Genomic DNA, 14,336 nt, shown 5'->3' with positions numbered 1-14,336 from the left:
ATCGATTGTTTTTTGTTTTTTAATTCAATGTAATCTTTATTAACAATTTCTGGGCAAGCAGAACAAGCCATGAAACTAATTGATCTATGGGAATTTAGGCCAAGGGCACAGGTAAGCAACAGAATGGCTACAGTGACTTCAGATACCCACTGAGGCTATTTTTAAAAAGCTCTTTCTCCCTGAAGCAGAGTTTTCTGGACACAACGAGACTTAACACACATAGGAACCCACAGAGACTTTGGCAGCACACACAGGGCCTGCACCAGTTCAAGACAAGCCAGACAGGGTCCCAGTGCCGAGAAGAGGGAAGTGGATACAAGCTACAAGCTCCCACCCCTAACCCAGAAGCTATCTCCATTTACTATCTGCTTGGAAAGGAAAAACTGGATTTTCTCAAATGGAGTCTTGTTATGTATATAAACCACACTTAAGGGTCGGTCCCGTGCCCAGCGGTACGTGGCCGACACAGAATGAACTCAACGGTATTTTTGTAGACTGTTTTTCTCATATGGTTTTGTTTGGGATATTTTTGTCTTAACGACCTTTCCAGTTTTGCTTTTGTGTTTTTAAACTGTTTCTTGAGCTTTTCGTGTGTGTTTGTTTTTATTTATTTTTAAGTTTCACCCTGGTTCTTTTTGTGGGCTTGTCTGTTTTCTGAAGACAGAAGAAGAAAGGATGTGGAGTTGGGTAGGTGGGGGTTGGGGAGGATCTGGATTGGGGGAGGGTAACCTGTGATCTGAGTATGTTGTATAAATTTTATTTAAATGATATATATTTAAAATATATAATTTGCATTTCCAAGTATTTTGACAAAACTAAGAGCAATGACAAAAACGACGGAAGTCATTGGAGTAGTTCTGGTCGACTTGATCCACTGAGGGCCACGGGGGCTTTTGTGAGCTGGCTGACTATGCTGCTCAACACATGGATAACACATCCAATTTCTTGGGGGCAATGAAGCCTTGTTGATATCCTAGTTCTGGTTAGAGTCTCAGTGATTGCTCCTCTATACTCAGAATCCAAAATTCTCTATTATCTATGAGATTTTGTATCAGAAAACATTGATTGTTATAAATGTAAGTTAATAGATATTCACAAAAATCTGAGCACATGGCACCTGCACACATGCCAACAGATTAACATGAACCTTCCTAGTAATGGGGGGAACATCTGCTCAGACTCATTACATAGTGGTTTGACTATGCTGCCTTTGTTGTGGACTAGTGATGTCAACACACAATGATAGCATTTCGGTCCAACTGGTCAACCACAGCCTGGGTCAAGGCAAAGTCTGACGTTGAGGCTCTTTTCTTAGCTAAGTCATCCCTAAAGCATCACTGAGCCCAGCTAACACTGCTTTAGAACTCTGGGTGTTTGTATAGCATCAGTCTAGTTCAAACTATTCTGTCAATAATAGCTAAAGGATATTTATCGCCTTTGTGTAGTTTGACAGAATTCTGGACACCTAGCATCCCACAGTGAACTTACACAACCTTCCAGTCAAGCCACAGTGTTCAACCCATCAGTCACTGGCTGCATGTGGCCAAGAGCACGTGAGACACATAGTCTGAAAGTTCAGAAGCACAGGATGACCAGAGCCAACAGAGGACTTTAAAGACAGTGCAAAACAAAAGCCAAAACTCTCACTGATGCTGGAGTACCTGTCGAAATAAGACCTTTATCTGGAAGACTTAACAGATATACTAGTAAAACTGATTTCACCTGCTTGATCTCCAACCGTCTTAATATGGTTACATAAAACTTGGAATTGCATCAGAGGTAAACATAGTCTTTCCACTCTACAGCAGCACTCTGGGGAATAATGATTCACTTTTGTGTTATCTAACAAGGACCGGAAAGATTCAAGTGGCAAGCACAGCCCCAGGCTCAAAAGAAATTAAGACAAGAAACATTTTCAAGCGATGGGAATCGGCATCATGAAACCAAGGTTGTAGTTGTCTTAAACTCCTGGGGACATTTGAAAGAGGGAATACAAGGGCTTGTGCTGGTATTGTGGGAAGGCAGGAAGAATCAGGGCAGTTTGGATGAAGCATGCAACATTGATGTTCATTTCTTTAATGTCTAGTCCAACCTACAGCCATGAAACCATTTAAGAGTTTTATGTGGATGGCTGTTTAATGGGCTGAAGTTTATATTTCTTCTGGTTTACAATAACACGACAATAGGGCAAGTCAGCTTGTTTCAAATCAGAAACAAATGTGTCCCAGGCATATCTGAAGGTTTGTGCAAAGGGGCCATCTGTTTTATTGTCTTTCCCACAAAACCGGGGCCTGGGGAGGGCATGCATGCTTTCCATCAGAGATATATAAAACCTTTGTCATCCGGGATCTGAGTAATGTCCATGCTTCAGTCTTGAAAGTACCAGCAGGGACTGGGACCCAGGTCTGGCAAGATGCTCTCTGCTCCCACTGTGCTCTTCTGATACGTTGTTGTCTGTTCCACCTCCTCAATTAGTCTCTGTCTTATATATTTTTCCTGACTGCCATCTATGCTGAAATGACATAGTCACAAGCCAGAAATGGCAATAACTTGTTTCGCTTTTCAGTAGGAGGGTAGATTTGAAAATGATTTTATTCCAAACAAACAAACAAACAAACCGACACAAGCTATTGAAATGCTTTTTCTAAAAGATTCCAAGAACTGAGGATGTTTCTACCCCTCAGTTAACAACAGTTTGCATGTTGAGCTGTGCTTTCCTAACATACATACACACAGAAATACATGTGTGTGTTTCTATTTGTGCTCATGTCCACATTCTTATACAAGATGTTCACCATCCTGTGATTTCTCTTTTTTAAAGTTATATATATGTATACATACACACACATATACATATATATACATATATGTATATATATATAATATTTTGATCATATTTTTCCATCTCCTTACATCTCTAACCACCTGACTTTCTTGGAGGAATTTGATTTTCCCTTTGTAAGTGGATGTCAGTTGGAAATAGCTTCTTGGTTAGGGATGGGCATCTCTGTCTTCCTGTGAAGATCCCATGCATGGTGCCATGGAATCTGTGAGTTAATATGTATGTCATTTCTGTTGTATCTGGAAGACACTGGTGACTTGGAGTCCCCATCACCTCTCTGCCTTACAATGTCTCTACTGTCTCCTCTGCATAGCTTCCTCAGTCTTGAGAGAGGGGTTTGATGAAGACCCCCCCACTGAGGGCTGAATGCTTCTAAGTCTCTTATTCTCTGTACATTGTCTACTTGTGGGTTTGTGTGTTAATTGCCATCCACTGTTGGAAGCTTTTCCGATATGGGCTGAGCAAGACACCGATCTATGTGTAGAGCCATGTGACACCAGGAGTCACGTTAGTGCTGTGTTTCTTTAGCAGAATAGTAGCAGACATTTCCTTAGGCCAATAACCTTAGTTAGTCTAATGTTTTGGGCCATTCTAGAAGTGTTAGCTATGGGTTCCATCCCATGGAGTGGGCCTTAAGTCCGATCATTAACTGGTTGGTTGCTCCTATAACTTTTACACCACAGTTGAACCAGTATATCTGCAGGAGGTTACTGTTGTAGGTTGCAGGTTTTGTAGCTTGGTTGGTGTTTACCGTCTCTTCTGGTAGAAATCTCAACTATACCTCATTCCCCTTTCAGTAGAACTGGCCAGCTCCCAGGGAAGTTTTCCGGAAATGGTTAGTATGTGGAATACAGTGTATGGTACGGCTTTTTTTTTTTTTTTTTTTTTAATAGCTAAGCTAAAGTGATTTGTAACTAATCATTTTATAAACATCTCAGGCAAGAATCATGCTTCTTGAATGGCAACAGTGTGCCTGCGTGGCAACCAGAAAACAACTTTGTTTGCACACATGCTCTAGTAGGTTGAGCTCGAAGTAAAAAAAAAAAAGCAATAAAACAAAAATTAATGAGGTAGGTTTTAAAACAGGGCTGTCTGGAGAGTTGTCTCAGTAGGTAAAGTGCTCGCTGTGCAGTGTATGGACCTGAATTCATATTCCCAGAACCCATGTAAACCAGAGCAGGGTAGTGTGCGTCTCTCATCCCAATTCTCCTCTGTGAGAGACCGAGGCTTCCCCAGAAGACCTCAGAGTTAGCGTGGCGGACTCACAAAGATGCTATCTGAAATAAGCTGACTGACACCAAGGTTGTCCTCTGACCTCCATACATATGATGTGGTATGCGTTCACTCATAGTCAAGCACACACTTGCACATCCCTCCCTCCCTCCCTCTCCCCCCTCTTTCTCTCTTTCTCTCTCCACTCCCCCCTCATACACACACACACACACACACACACACACACACGAAAAGGAAACAAAGAGGAATGTATGTATATATTTGAAAAATCATTTTATAATTATTTAAAGAAATTTATTACATTTATTTATTTGTGCACACACACGTCTCTCTCTCTCTCTCTCTCTCTCTCTCTCTCTCTCTCTCTCTCTCTCTGTGTGTGTGTGTGTGTGTGTGTTTCATGCCACATCATGCTTATAGAGGTCAAAGGACAATTTGTATTCTTCTTTTTCTTCAACCTTGTGCATCCCAGGATCAAACTCAGGTCATCAGACTTGGTGGCAAGTACTTTACCCACTGAGCCATCTTGCTGGACTAGTTATTGTTTTTAATTTAAGCTCTTTTTTTTTTCCTTCAGGGAAATCTCACTGTTTGTCTAGGAAATGGTGAAAGATACTTCATATTATATTTTAAATCTAAAATTCCTTATCCCTGTGTTTTTAGACTTAGGTCCACGAAGCATCAAATGCTACGAAAGAAAAACAGTTGGAAAGGAAAAGGCTATTTAAACAGGAGTTTCCATGAGACTTAGGAAGACTTTAAAAAAAAAGAACCCCCATCCCCTTTAATTCAGTAATTACCCAGGAGTGCTCTAGAGTTGGGGGGCCGTTCTGGTAATAGTTTACACCTGTTTCAACCTCTCCCGTTTTTATTGGCAGGGACTGTAGCCATCCCATATTTCTTGTGAGGCAAAAATATGAAATAAAACATGGCAGAGCCCTGAAGAAACGATAATAAACATAAAAATGAATTGTTCAGCTCAAAACACGAGGCTCCTCGCCTGCACGTTTAGCCAGCCATATTTCAGTAGTATCGAAAAAATTTAACCCCGGAGTTGTGTGTTGGGAAGGAGGGAGACAGCTACTTTCGTTGGCAGGAAAAAGTCAAGGTTTTAAAGATCCGAGAGAAAAGTAAGCCATGGAACATCATGCCAGAGTCATAGTGTAAAGCCTGGTGGAAAAAAAAATAAAAATAACATTAAACTGTGATGCACTTTCCATGTTATTATGCGAGAAGAGGACAAAGAAGTCTTAGCATGTAAGGTTGTAGGCTTAAGCTTAAGGGAGAATAGTTTCCCCACAGAATATAAGAGGACTTCAGTGGTCAAGCAATCCCCACAACGTAGAACATAGGTCAGTTTATTTTACAGGCAACATTTTCCTGTCCAAACATATTGAAATGCTTTGGGTTAAGATAGTATTATGTTTCTTATTTTTCCCTTGGAATCCAGCTCTCTCTGGTGGTCCTCCCAAAGTCCTCTTTCCTCGTCAGGGGCAGCAGTAGCTTAGCTGTCCTGCTTCCGTGTGGGGGAAAGAACAGGATGTAGCTTCTGTTACAAGAAGAGAAATAATATTCATGTAAAGTTTAATCTGGACAACACCGGAGGTATGCAAAGGTCTCTGGGAAGCTTGGTGGTAGAACTAAATTGTCATTCTGGTTTTTCCTCACTGGTTGGGTGGCTTTGGCTCTTAGCATGGTCAGGGGTGTAAGCTGAATAAGGGTCTGGACTTGGCTGTTTCTTTTCCTTGGCATAGGACCCAGATATTTGTGGACTGAGAGTAACCATCTCTGTTTTATCACGGGTCTATGGACTCGGCATGTCAAATGTCTTGAGTTTACATTGAGAAAAAAAACATTCCATGTTGATCTCGCCCCTCTGTCCTCAAACTGTAACTTCTTGGGAGGAATTTGGGGTTTTCATACTGAGAACGTAGGGTGCATTTGAGAGAAGGACCCTCCCGTTAGAACTCTGAAGGATCCATGTTTGAGAGAAGAGACGGCAAGACATGTTGTCTCGTGACTTCTACAGCCTTGACAGATGTGTTTCACAGAGTCTGTTGAGATCCTCAAGGAGGCCCAGCAACCTCAGGCTGAAGTACAGATATTTCTTAAAACATGGCAGTCATAGATGAGCCTGAAGTGGCGTCTGAGATAGTGATCCAACCAAAAATGCAACCAGTGTGTTTTTCTTTGACTGTAGGAGCTTAGGAAACACACACACATCAGAATTTAAGAAAAGCCAGGCTCATCTGTACTTTCTTGCACAGCTGGCTTCCCTTGCTCTAGTTTCAGTTATTACGGATTAGCTATGATCTGAAAATACTACATGGGACTATTTTAGAAAGAGATTGCCTTTTAAGCTTGTCAGTCTGAGTGGCATGATTCTTTGGGGGACACAAATAATCCCTTTGTCTTGTATATCCACACTGTATACACTACCTACCTGTTTGACTGCCATCTCTCAGTTATCCTGTAGACTCACAGTTCCACAGATAGTAGTCTAAAGCTACTTGTCAAGGCCCATGGCATCCACCTGGCTTTGTCACCTCACACAGGCATGGTGGCAGTCCATATTATCACAAGAGGCTCCAGTACCACCATAAGGTATTGCTGGATCCTATTTGCTGCGGTAAATTTAATTATAGCATATTTTTAGTTGTTCATTTTATGATTACCTGTTGATAATTGTTTAATCTCTTACTGTGTTTAATTTACAAATTAAACTTGATGCCAGTGTGTATTTGAAGGGACAAGCTGGCATAGCTAGGGTTTCTTAACTGAGGTTCGCTTCTCTGTGGCCTTAGACTGTCCCTTTTTATATAGACTTGGATGGAGGTGTTCTACAGAAACTTTTCAGAGTCAAAAAGGGCACTGATCTTTGACACCGGCGAACATCCAGTTGTTGGCCCCTGGCCTGCTGTTTCTTTCCAGACTCCAACAGCATGCTCACAGTATGTGTTTCTGATTGAACTTTAGTGTCCTACCCAGTTCTAGAACATAGGCCATCATATATTGGTTCCAACTAGAGAAATTTCCTTGCTGTCGTTCTTTGAAGGTATTTTGAGGTTATGACATGGTCCTGAGTAGAACAGTACTCTGCAGGGAGAACATCTGTCATAGAAGTAGACGGCCTTTGCCTCCGGGACGTGACACTTGCAGATACTTGTTCTGAAGGAGAGCATCCAGTCAAAGACACACACACACACACACACACACACACACACACACACACACAGAGAGAGAGAGAGAGAGAGAGAGAGAGAGAGAGAGAGAGAGAGAGAGAGACAGACAGACAGACAGACAGACAGACAGACAGACAGAGTTTTACAGCATGGACTTTGGAAAATATTTGAGATGCTAAACCTTCTCTCCCTGAGGAAACCTCCTTGATGTCACTAGATTTCTTTCAAGTCTTGTTGCACCTGCTACTTTATTTCCAGGAAGGTGTCAGTGAGTAAGCACCTCCCTTTTCAACTATTTTTATTCTCAAGTAAGAACGTTTTGTTCATGAGTTGCCTGGCCTGAAATGTTTCTAAGACATTTGATGTTTGGTTAATATCCTTAGGTTTGGCTGTCAGTTTTGTCCTGCCCGGGGGGAAACCCTTCAGATCCTCCAGATGGGGTCAACCAGTTGTGAATTGAGTTTTATTTTATTATTTATTTATTTTTGGTGTGTGTTTGTGTGCTTTACTATTGCTATATCTCCAAGTTAGGCAGTTGACCTCACAGAGTACATCACAGAGGCATTCTCCATGGCAGGGTCTGTTGAGTGTGCATTGACTGTACAGGATTGGTGCAGAAAGGGAGTGTAAAGGTATTGGCTTCAGGGATTACTGTCTATTGCTGATGCGACAAACTGCCGCCATTCTATTGGCCTGCCACAGGTGACATTCATCATTTTACGGTTCTGAGGCTAAATGTCTGCAGTAGATCTCTTTGGGCTGAAGTCAAGGTTTTAGCAGGGCCATGTCTCCTCAGAAGCTGTCGGAATCCTGCGTTTCTTTGACTTCTAGTTCTGGAAGCCATATGTATTCTTTCTCTTATGGCCCACCCCCCTTCTCTTTCAAACCTTTCTCCTCATTGACTTCTGTATTGTTTTTTCCCCGTTGCCTTTACTCTTGTGATACCATGTTGTATTCGGATCCTCGTGCTTCACTATTATAAGGATGTGGCGATATTGACCTGTTTGGATGACGCAGGGCAATCTTCCTCCCTCTATCACGTAATCCCAGGTCCCAGAGGACACGAGTACCTTTATTATTTCAGCTCTGTCACACATTAGATAGAATTATTGTATTTCTTTCTAGCTCCTGTTTTCATTGATTTTATCTAATTGTCTTCGGAAACCCCAGAAACACGCTTTCTGTTCTGTCGTTTTGATAAAATGTTGGCAAAAAAAAAAAAAAAACAAAAAACAAAAAACAAAAAAAAAACCAATAACCACTCACATATAAATCGCTGTGAAACTTCAGTTGATGAAAGAAGAATTTAAGCTTTATCGGTTGCTTTCTTCCATTTGTGAGATTCACAGTAGGTGCTTGTCCCAACTTAATGACAAGTGTCATTCTTAAGGGGACATGTGCATGTGAACACACATGTGCATCCACAGAGGCACATAAACATATACACATATACACATACAAACACATACCCACATACGCAAATACAAATATATGCACACACATACACATATTCATGTCTATGTACACATTACTCTTGTATACACATGGCCATGTGAACACATACATACATACATACATACATACATACATGTATTCATATCCAGATGCCCACATGTGCACAAACACATACAAACATGCTACACAGAGCATGGGTCACCATACCTTCTGGACTTGAACATCTAGGAGCTGGTGTTCCTGCTTCTGAGTCTTTGCCTGTCCAGTCACTGCTACTACATCTGCATCTCTGTTAGAAAGATTCAGCTTGGGGCTGCGATAACCATGTACTGGTGGCTAAGCCTCTTCCATCCTCTGAAATTCTCCACTCATCACCACAAGCCAATTAAAATGCCCACAGGGTCACAGGGTGTTTCAGGCCACAGGTGGGGGGCGTGGCCTTTCCTGTTTGTACACTGCTTATAGATAGGCAGGGGGTCTAGCTGTAATGACTCCATCTATCTTACAGGAAGTTCATAGAGAGGACTGTGTTCTAGCCGTAACAAGCCCCTCATCCCACATGAAGTTTGCTGTTGGTCTTGACCTTGACCGCCATGGCTTATTCTGTTTCTCCTGGTGGGAGCAAATGGAGAAAAAGATTGAAGTATTTCAAGGGATGAACTGAGGTCCCAATATGGCATTTAGTCATTTAAACTATTGACATAAAACACAGCCCTCACTTCAAAGAGTATAAGTCTTTTTTAAAAGCTGAACAGAAGTGACTTGGCCTGGGGACATGGATTCAGGTTGTCCCCAGGAACATGTTCCTATGAGGAAATGGTTTCATGAGGAGCTCTTAGTAACAGGATGAAAGACCTGTTTCTAAGGCACTTTTGCAAGTGGATTGGTGGAAATATCGGCACATGGGTTGGACGGAAGTGGGGAAGCAGCTGTAGTCTCAGGTGCTGAGGACCTTCTTTGGTTGGACGTGGTAGAAGCTAGTGGTTTGCTAAGTTAATATAATCCCAGAAGGTGTCACCCCGGTGACCACAAGGATGTTGCTTCAGACACAGATGTGATCAGTGAATTAACAGGACCTAAAGATAACCTAAGCTTTCTAAGTCTCTACATTGAATTAGTTCTAGCCAGATAGCCACTATAGGCATCCATTTTTTTTCTCCATGGAAACTTCAGTTCACATGAGCACAAAATTTAACCAGCTCAGAAGGGGGCTATATAAGGATATTCCTGGGGTCCATTACAGGTGGGAATTGTGAGGACCACAGACTGTAGCTTTGATTATGGTTCATTTTTACAGTTTTGCTAGTGTGGAAGGGGTAGGGTGGCTTCCATCTCAAGCATGGAGACAGAGCCTTGTGGGTCTCCCACTCAATCAAGGATGCGTAATCTGTGAGATTTTGCATCTCATGCTTCAATAATTTGGCGTCCCTGATGAGGCCAGGATGGGATTGTCTTTATCTTTGGGATCACAGCCCTGGTCCTTGAGGGTTTTAAATGTATACATTGAAATGAAGAATATCTTTTTAAATGTGTACATTTTTTTATTTACAGCTGCAGCTGAAGGAAAAGGCAGGAGTGGGGAAGACTTTTTTCAAAAGGTGAGTGGCATTTTGTTCTTCTCTGGCTTCGGGGAATGTATGGGAAATTGCCTTGAGTCTGTGGCTACGCCAGTGATGTCAGGCTGATCTCTCACACCCAGATCAACAGAAACTCGTTCTGTTCCACCCACCCGCTCGAGCCGTGTCTGGCCTAGAGGTGGGTGGGCATCTCTCACGCTGTCCTCCTTTCTGGTGAGCAGAACATGGGTTGGGGTCTTTAACAAGTACCAGCTGTCTCTTCAGACCTGCTTGCTCCAAGTCAGCACTATGTCCATTCTGTCCCCACTGTCCCCTGAATGTTCTGACCTTCAGTGAAGCCAGTTGAGTCCACCATGCACATGGCAAGGAGAACTGTGCTCGGGTCCAGTTGTGAAGAGGATGTTGAGAGATTAGAATGTTGGCTGATGAATTCGAGTTCTCTTCCTCCGAAAGTCTTTGATTTGGGAGGAGGCCTTTCCTTTTGAAAAGATGGGCTGGAGTCCACAGTTTTTTATTCCCTTTCTTCTTATATCATTGCTCTCAAACTCCCGTGTCTGGATTTGGAGAGCACATCGGGAGAGACAGCCAGGTGTATGGATGAGGATCATTAGGAAGTCGTCCTTCTCTTGTTTTCCATGCAATCTACATTTTGTAGTGTGGGGGAGGTGTGTCAAATTCGTCATCCATCCGTGTCTCTGTCCAAGAGTTTTAAAAGCAGGCTTTCTCACATCCGGGGCTCAAACTGCTTTTCCATTTTGAAAGTATTTACCTATCATAGGCTGCATGCTGTAGAGATGGAAACCATCCAGGCATATATGATATGATACGTATATACATACATACATACATACATATGTGCACATATATATATGTATCATATATGCTTCATATATGTGTACATATGTATCATATATCATATATGTATCATACATCACATATGTATATAGTATACATCACATATGTATATAGTATCATACATCATATATGTATCATACATCATATATGTATACAAGTATCATACATCATGTATGTATGTATCATGCATCATATATGTATGTATGTATCATACATCATGTATGTATGTATCATACATCATGTATGTATGTATCATACATCATATATGTATGTATGTATCATACATCATATATGTATGTATGTATCATACATCATATATGTATGTATGTATCATACATCATATATGTATGTATCATACATCATATATGTATGTATCATACATCATATATGTATGTATCATACATCATATATGTATGCATGTATCATACATCATATATGTATGCATGTATCATACATCATATATGTATGCATGTATCATACATCATATATGTATGCAACACATAAATATATGTATATATGTATCATATATATGTATGTGTGTATTATATATGTATGTAACACATATACATATATGTACATATGTACATATGTACACACACATATATGTATATATAATTCATATATTTATCTGTTTATTGATCTATTTGTCTGTGTCTGTCTGTCTTTCTATTTGTCTGTCTGTCTATGTATCTCTACACACACAGCAGTGTAAATGGAACCATGTGTTTAAATCCTGGCACGCATGTACTGCTCGGGCTCTTACTTGGAAGTGCAGAAGCCACTCTTGTCTTTAGGTAAAAAGATCTGCAGCTTTCTTGTTGGAGGGACTGGTGCCCGCAAAGCCTTCGAAAGCTCATGGTGGAAAAATCAACGTAATCAGTCAAATGTCTGAGGTTATAGGAAAGAACATACCAGTGTTTGGACCAGACAGAAACAGAACCGTGATTCTTCTGCAGAGGAATAAGGCACGGAGGAGCTGTCACCCAACCACACACCCTCCAGTTTCCCATAGTGGCACATCGGTGCTCCTGAGCATCTGTTTGAGACAGGATCTTTCTTGCTGTTAGCCCAGGCTAGACTTGAACTCAAGGCGGTTCTCTTGTCTCCACATTGGTGTCGGGATTACAGGCGTGAGCCACTACACCTGGTGTTCACTGTGTGTCTGTAAAGGGACACACACTCTTTTTCTTCTAACTGCTGGGGCATCTTTCACTCTGTGTGTGTGTGTGTGTGTGTGTGTGTGTGTGTGTGTGTGTGTATGTGTGCCAAACAAACATTTAAAACCCTCTCTTTCCGAGATTCAAGTTCTATTCATCTGGAGATTTTTCAGACATTTTCCAGGTCAGGCAGGGTTGATTTTTCTCCTTACTGTGACCCTTCTTAAGCAGGGGATGAAACATGTTTGTCCCACTTTGCATTATGTTTCGTGGAGATCTATGTACAAGTCCTATTAAACACGAGAGTACTCGCTGCAGTGTGCTAAATTGCTCTCTGTCGTCTTTTTCAAATTAGAAAAAAAAAATAGAATATATCATTGGGAATAGGGAATCGTAGAAGCCCACAGAGTTTAAACTAGAATTTAACAAGAGTAAAATTGTCAAATGACTGTGTCTTTGAGGCTGCTGTTTTTCTGTTCCTTGAACTTCTCCCACAGAATTTCAGTTACTGCTTCTACCAAAGATGTGCTTGGTGTTCTCTCTCTTTCTCTCTGTTTCTCTGTCTCTCTCTGTCTCTCTCTGTCTCTCTCTCTCTCTCTGTTTGTATGCACATGCATTGATGTGTATGCAAATTTGTGTATATGCATGTGGATGCCAGAGGGCAGCATACAGAGTGTCTTCCTCTGTGGCCTGGTACCTTATTTTTTGGGACAGACTCTCTTATTTGGCCTGGAAGTCACAGAGAAAGCCACACTGCTTAGCCAGTGAACCTCATGGTCTCACTTTGCTCTGCCTTCCTGGAACGGGGATTACAAGTGTACAGCACTATGCCTGTTTTTTTTTTTTTTTCCTTCTTCTTTAACTGTGGATTGTGGAATTTGACGTTACCAAATAAGCCATCTCCTAGCTCTGTGCCCATTATCTTCCCATACCATTAATGTTCTTTGCAATGCTTTTTATCCCCAGTGCTCTGCTGGGGTAAAGGACTTAATTTTCTGCCACAGGGAAAGCCAACAATACAGCAGCTTAAAGAATGGATTCAGTGAGTTTTGCGGGTCAGTGCAGACTTGGTTTTCCCTGACCTGAAACACTCTCGGGATGCTGTTCAAGGTTTCTGGTTGCTTTGTCCCATCTTAGAATTTCCATTGCTGAGAAAGAGACACCATGACCAAGGGAAACATGGCAGCCTCCAGGCAGACACGGTGCTGGAGAAGGAGCTGAGAGTTTTACATCTTCATCAAACTGCAGCCAGGAGAGGACTATCTGCCAGGTAGCTAGGAGGAGATGCTCAAAGCCTACCCCCCACAATGACACACTTCTTCCGACAAGGCCACATCTCTTAATAGTGGCACTCCCTAGGCCAAGCACTTCAGAGAGACTATTGAAATAATTTTAAGGGGCGTTTCTGTTCCACTCTTTCCTGTTTAGCTCCTGCATAAAGAAATATCAGAATTTATTAACAAGCTACACACCTAAACTGGGGAAATTCTGAGACTATTGTAACCTGCATTCCAGGAGTAGTCACACTCAAAGTCTGACTCTTGACCGGCATGCTTTGTTTCATGTGTGTTCTCAGGGTGAACTTCTCTTTGCCAAGTGCTCATGGACCATCTTGCTTCATGGCGACCTTCTTCTCCCCACCCCTTCTCCTTATGGTTCTAGCCTGGGACTCCCCACATTTCACATGCCTTCCATCTTTTGCCCAGTCACAGGCTCTAGGCTTTTAACCCCCAATCAGAGATTACTGGGGAACATTCTTTACATCACATTTGTCAATACAATGCCCAGGTCCAGACTGTAACCTGATCCTTGGCTACTGCACAGAACTCAGCATCGGAATACGTGGCACACAAGACCAATCTCAATGAGAGACCCAAGCTCTTGCCATGCAGCTGGGTCACTTCTGAAAACATGGGACAGTTGTGTCCCTGTTTGAATCTAGCTGCCACCACATGCATGCATGAGCTCTGAGAGAGAGAGGATGGGTCTATCAAGGTATCACATGCTGTGGTCATGAGGTCAGGCCTAGGTGGGA

General features: G+C 41.9%; 1 protein-coding gene across 2 annotated transcripts in view; it reads left to right on the top strand.

The window, feature by feature from the left end:
- Positions 1-14,336, top strand: part of Bicc1 (BicC family RNA binding protein 1) — a 252,100-nt gene that overhangs the window by 68,389 nt on the left and 169,375 nt on the right. For both annotated transcript variants that reach the window (XM_034524083.2, XM_034524084.2), the window contains exon 2: positions 10,264-10,310. In XM_034524083.2, the coding sequence (XP_034379974.1) occupies positions 10,264-10,310 (47 nt within the window). The remainder of the gene's footprint in view (positions 1-10,263; positions 10,311-14,336) is intronic.

Source organism: Arvicanthis niloticus, chromosome 20 (genome assembly GCF_011762505.2).
Source record: "Arvicanthis niloticus isolate mArvNil1 chromosome 20, mArvNil1.pat.X, whole genome shotgun sequence".
NCBI classification, from domain to species: domain Eukaryota; kingdom Metazoa; phylum Chordata; class Mammalia; order Rodentia; family Muridae; genus Arvicanthis; species Arvicanthis niloticus.
Note: the sequence above shows the minus strand (reverse complement) of the source record. Positions and strands in the feature narration are given on the sequence as shown.